Source organism: Corvus brachyrhynchos, unplaced genomic scaffold (assembly GCF_000691975.1).
Source record: "Corvus brachyrhynchos isolate BGI_N302 unplaced genomic scaffold, ASM69197v1 scaffold18, whole genome shotgun sequence".
NCBI lineage: Eukaryota > Metazoa > Chordata > Aves > Passeriformes > Corvidae > Corvus > Corvus brachyrhynchos.
In genome coordinates, this window is record NW_008246064.1 from 128521 (window position 1) to 132196 (window position 3676).

At 62.8% G+C, this 3676-nt stretch overlaps 1 protein-coding gene across 1 annotated transcript in view; it reads right to left on the reverse strand.

The window, feature by feature from the left end:
- Positions 1-3676, reverse strand: part of NBEAL2 (neurobeachin like 2) — a 29710-nt gene that overhangs the window by 13231 nt on the left and 12803 nt on the right. The window contains exons 18-29 of the mRNA XM_017746713.1: positions 3576-3672; positions 3396-3478; positions 3198-3290; positions 2736-2907; positions 2191-2324; positions 1946-2105; positions 1770-1872; positions 1220-1373; positions 940-1098; positions 697-856; positions 454-539; positions 7-173 (exon numbers count right to left, since the gene is read on the reverse strand). Of these exons, the coding sequence (XP_017602202.1) occupies positions 7-173; positions 454-539; positions 697-856; positions 940-1098; positions 1220-1373; positions 1770-1872; positions 1946-2105; positions 2191-2324; positions 2736-2907; positions 3198-3290; positions 3396-3478; positions 3576-3672 (1568 nt within the window). The remainder of the gene's footprint in view (positions 1-6; positions 174-453; positions 540-696; positions 857-939; positions 1099-1219; positions 1374-1769; positions 1873-1945; positions 2106-2190; positions 2325-2735; positions 2908-3197; positions 3291-3395; positions 3479-3575; positions 3673-3676) is intronic.

The window sequence follows — 3676 nt, forward strand, 5'->3', positions numbered from 1 at the left end:
TCGCTGGAGGTCTCGGCGAGGCGACGCAGCTCCGGGCAGCCCGTGGTGCTCAGGCTGTGCTGGCGGCACTCGTAGGACTCCTTCACATAGAGCTTGGTGAGCGTGTCCTGCCAGCCAGCCAACCTGGCCAGCTGCTTCACCAGGTCCTGCTGCGCGTAGATCAGGTGGAAGAGCTGCAGGAGGAGAAGGAGAAGGAGAAGGAGAAGGAGGAAGGAGGCGTACTTCAGGACGCTGCTGCCCCAGCTCCCGATGGATGGACCCATCCCAGGAGCAGGAGCACCCCAGATCCTCCAAAACCATCATGGGGTGCTGGGGCTCCACCATTTCCATGCTGGCAGATCCATGTCACCACCATCCCCATGGCCACCACTTTTGGGCGTGGCTGGGTGTCCAAGGAGCTCAGCCCTGGGGTGACACCTCCGTCGCTTCCCGCTGTGCCCCGGCCCCGCTCACCTTGCGGCAGATGTCGAGCCGGATGCTCAGCTCAGCCTGGTGGGACAGGTACACCACGGCCACCAGGTCCTTGTAGCTGGGAGGGTCTGCGGACAAGGAGAGACAGCACAGTGGTGGGACACTTCCTGCTGTCCCTAAAAGCCACCAAAGACCCAGCCCAGCTGAGCCTCGTGGGAAGCCACCAGTGACGACCCCATAGCACGTGGCTGGGATGGGTGGCCTGGGGTCTTTGGCACACGGTACCTGCCCCCAGGACCTGCTCCGAGAGGCAGCGGAAGAGCAGCATGGAGCCGGGAATGTCACTGAGGTGGGAGATGAGCCCGTGGTACCCGATGTCCTTCAGCTTCAGGCGGCTCTTGCTGCGCTCAGGGACCTTCTCGTACTTCAGCATCTTGTAGAGGACCTGGTGGGATGGTGAGAAGAGGCCACCTGCCTGTGATGTCTCCTCTGGGACAACAGGAGGTGGGCGCTGGGGTCCTGCCTTACCTTGAAGACCCTTTCCCGCACTTCATCCGAGAACTTCTTCTGCACCAGCAGGGAGAAGAGCAGCTCCACATGGCCCGGCTCGAAGAGGAAGGCGAAGAGCTGCTCCTGGGCTGGGGAGCCCTTCAGCAGGCTGTGGATCACCTCCAGCGCCCCACAGACCTGCAGGACACGGGGCTGGTTGTCCACTGCCCTCCGAGCATCCCACCGGGACCTCAGTGGCTTCTCCCCAGCCCATGGCTCGCTGAGGGGTTTGGGGACCACAGGGTGGCTGGTGGCACACCTGCTGCTCGTCCTGTGCCCCAGCCAGGTAGTTCAGCAAGCTCTGCATCTCCTCCCCAGAGAAGCTCCTGCAGAAGAAATCCTTCACCAGGCTGAAGAGGGAGGTCTGCACCGTCTTGATGTCGTCGGTGGCCGTGGTCTTCTCCCTGGAGGTGCTGATGGACAGACACGCATGGGGACGTGTCCCTTGTCACCCATCGCCAGCATCATCCCAAATCCCAACGCAGAACCTGAGGAGCTCCAGGGAGCCTGGTGGGGACAGCCAGGGATCTTCTGCCCCACTGGGAAATGTCCACCCCGTGCATTTGGGTCACCTTGCTGCAGAAGCCACCGCGCTCTTGGTGGCTGCTGGGGGAGGATTTTGGAGCTGGGCACAGGCTCAGGGATGGGACATGGAAGGTGCTGCACCCACCACAGCGCTCCCACACTGGAAGGAGGGATATTATCCCAGAAAAACGGTGTCTATCCAAACCACAGCTCCCAGGGGGGTGAAGCCCAACCAATGCCACCCCGACAGCATTCCAGGATTCCAGCCCTGCGTGGCAGCTCACCCGTAGTAGGTCCGGATGGAGTCCAGGATGAACTGCACCCCGTACTTCTTGCGGATGCGCTGCTTGTGGTCCTTGACCACGCTGGCCAGGTACTGGATGTGACCTGCAGGGAGAAGGTGTGAGGATCCCTCGGAGGCCGGGTGGGATGGACATTCCCGGACATTCCCAGTTCCCACCTAAGCGCACGGCGAAGTCGCTGTTGCTCCAGATGCGGAAGTCGAAGAGGAGGTGCTGGTAGAGGAGGTGCAGCAGGAGCCCGCTGCCCTCGGAAGCCACCTGCTCCATGAGGATCTGCGAGGCCACCAAGGTGCTCATGTCCAGCAGCGTGCCGGGGACCTGCCACGAGCGACAGGGGACACTTCCAGCCCCTTGGGAAAGGCAAGGACTGTGGGATGGGGATCTTGTGGGGAGCCTCCCACACCTTGTGCAGCAGCGCTCCGATGATGGCCGGCCCGTGGCACTGCACCAGGCTCTCCTGGTTCACGGCGTGGTTCCGCAGGAAGTTCTTCAGCAGCAGCAGGAAGGCGGCCACGCTGTTCCTCTCCAGCCTGCTCTCTGCAGGGCACCGCGACCTGTGAGCCCCGGGCCCACCAAAGCCTTTCCTGGAGATCCCACCCACTTGTCTCTCCAAACTTTTCACCCCCTTCTCCTGTTTCCTCCAGGCTGAAGGAGACGGAAGCCTCTGCTGCTTTGAGCTCGGAATTGAGCAGCTGGATATCGGGAGACAGCACGTTCCACCCACGCCAAAGGTTCCTGGAGCCACCCTCACTTTCCCAGAACTGCTTGTGACTAACTGGGTCATAACAGCATCCCAAGTGGTTCCTCCATCACCCCGTAACTCCTGGAGCCACAGGCCAAACCTCTCCTGCCCGTGGTGGACACCTGTCAGGTCCAGGAGCACCTCCATGGTCACCTCCGGCCACCTGAGCAGGACAGCCCCTGCTCCATGTCCCCTGAACTCCTCACCTGAGGACTTTCCCAGAGGGATGAGCATGCCCTGGGCGTTCCTGGAGGACGTCAGCTCCGGCCCCACCAGGTCGTTGGTCTCCTGCTCATCCTCGGGCTCCTCCGTCTTGGACACCACTTGCTCGAGCAGGGGCAGGAGCACCCCCATCCCACCCACGCAGTTGACCACGTCCTGGGGGAGGGAGGGGACAGGCTTTGCTGGCTGGTGGCAGCAGGGTACAGGAGGAGGTCCACGGCACTTGGGGTCCCCAGATGTCACCTGCTCCCCTGCACCACCCTTGGTGCCCACCCTGGACACTGAGGACCTATGGGACAGATGGGTCGTGGTGGACCCAGTACCACGGGCAGAGTCTTTGCAGGGCCCAGGGGATCTGTGGGGGCCCTGCCCTGGGATCGTGCCCCAGGAGGGACCCCTCTGCCTCCAGGCCATGGGGTGGACGGGTCACCTTGTGCCCAGCCCACCTTGATGTCCCAGCTGACCACTTTGTGCCCTGTCAGCCTCCCGTCCAAGCCATGGCTGGGAGAGAGGTCCAGGCAGATGTTGTTCCTGCAGGCCTGGAAGAGAACATCACGGGAGCATCCCAATGGTCCTGGATGTGTCCCTGGTGGCCCAGGGCCCACCAGCGCTGTCCTTGTCCCCAGGGGGGTGGCTCTCCTCACCTGGGGGGTGTAGTACAGCAAGAGTTTGCTGCTGAGCTCCACCAAGTCACCTTCCAGTGTGAACGGGGATGTGACGTTTGGTCCTGGGGGAGAGGACTGGGGTGAGCTGGGACACGGCGAAGAAGACCCCGGTTACCCCCAGCACCCCGGGGACATCCTCCACGCCCCACCCTGATGTACCTGCACAGAAGAGAGCCTTGACCTGGGCTTGCTGCAGAGCCTCCCAGAAGATGGCCACAGAGCCCAGGTGACCCTCCAGAGAGGTGGGGCTGCCCCACTCA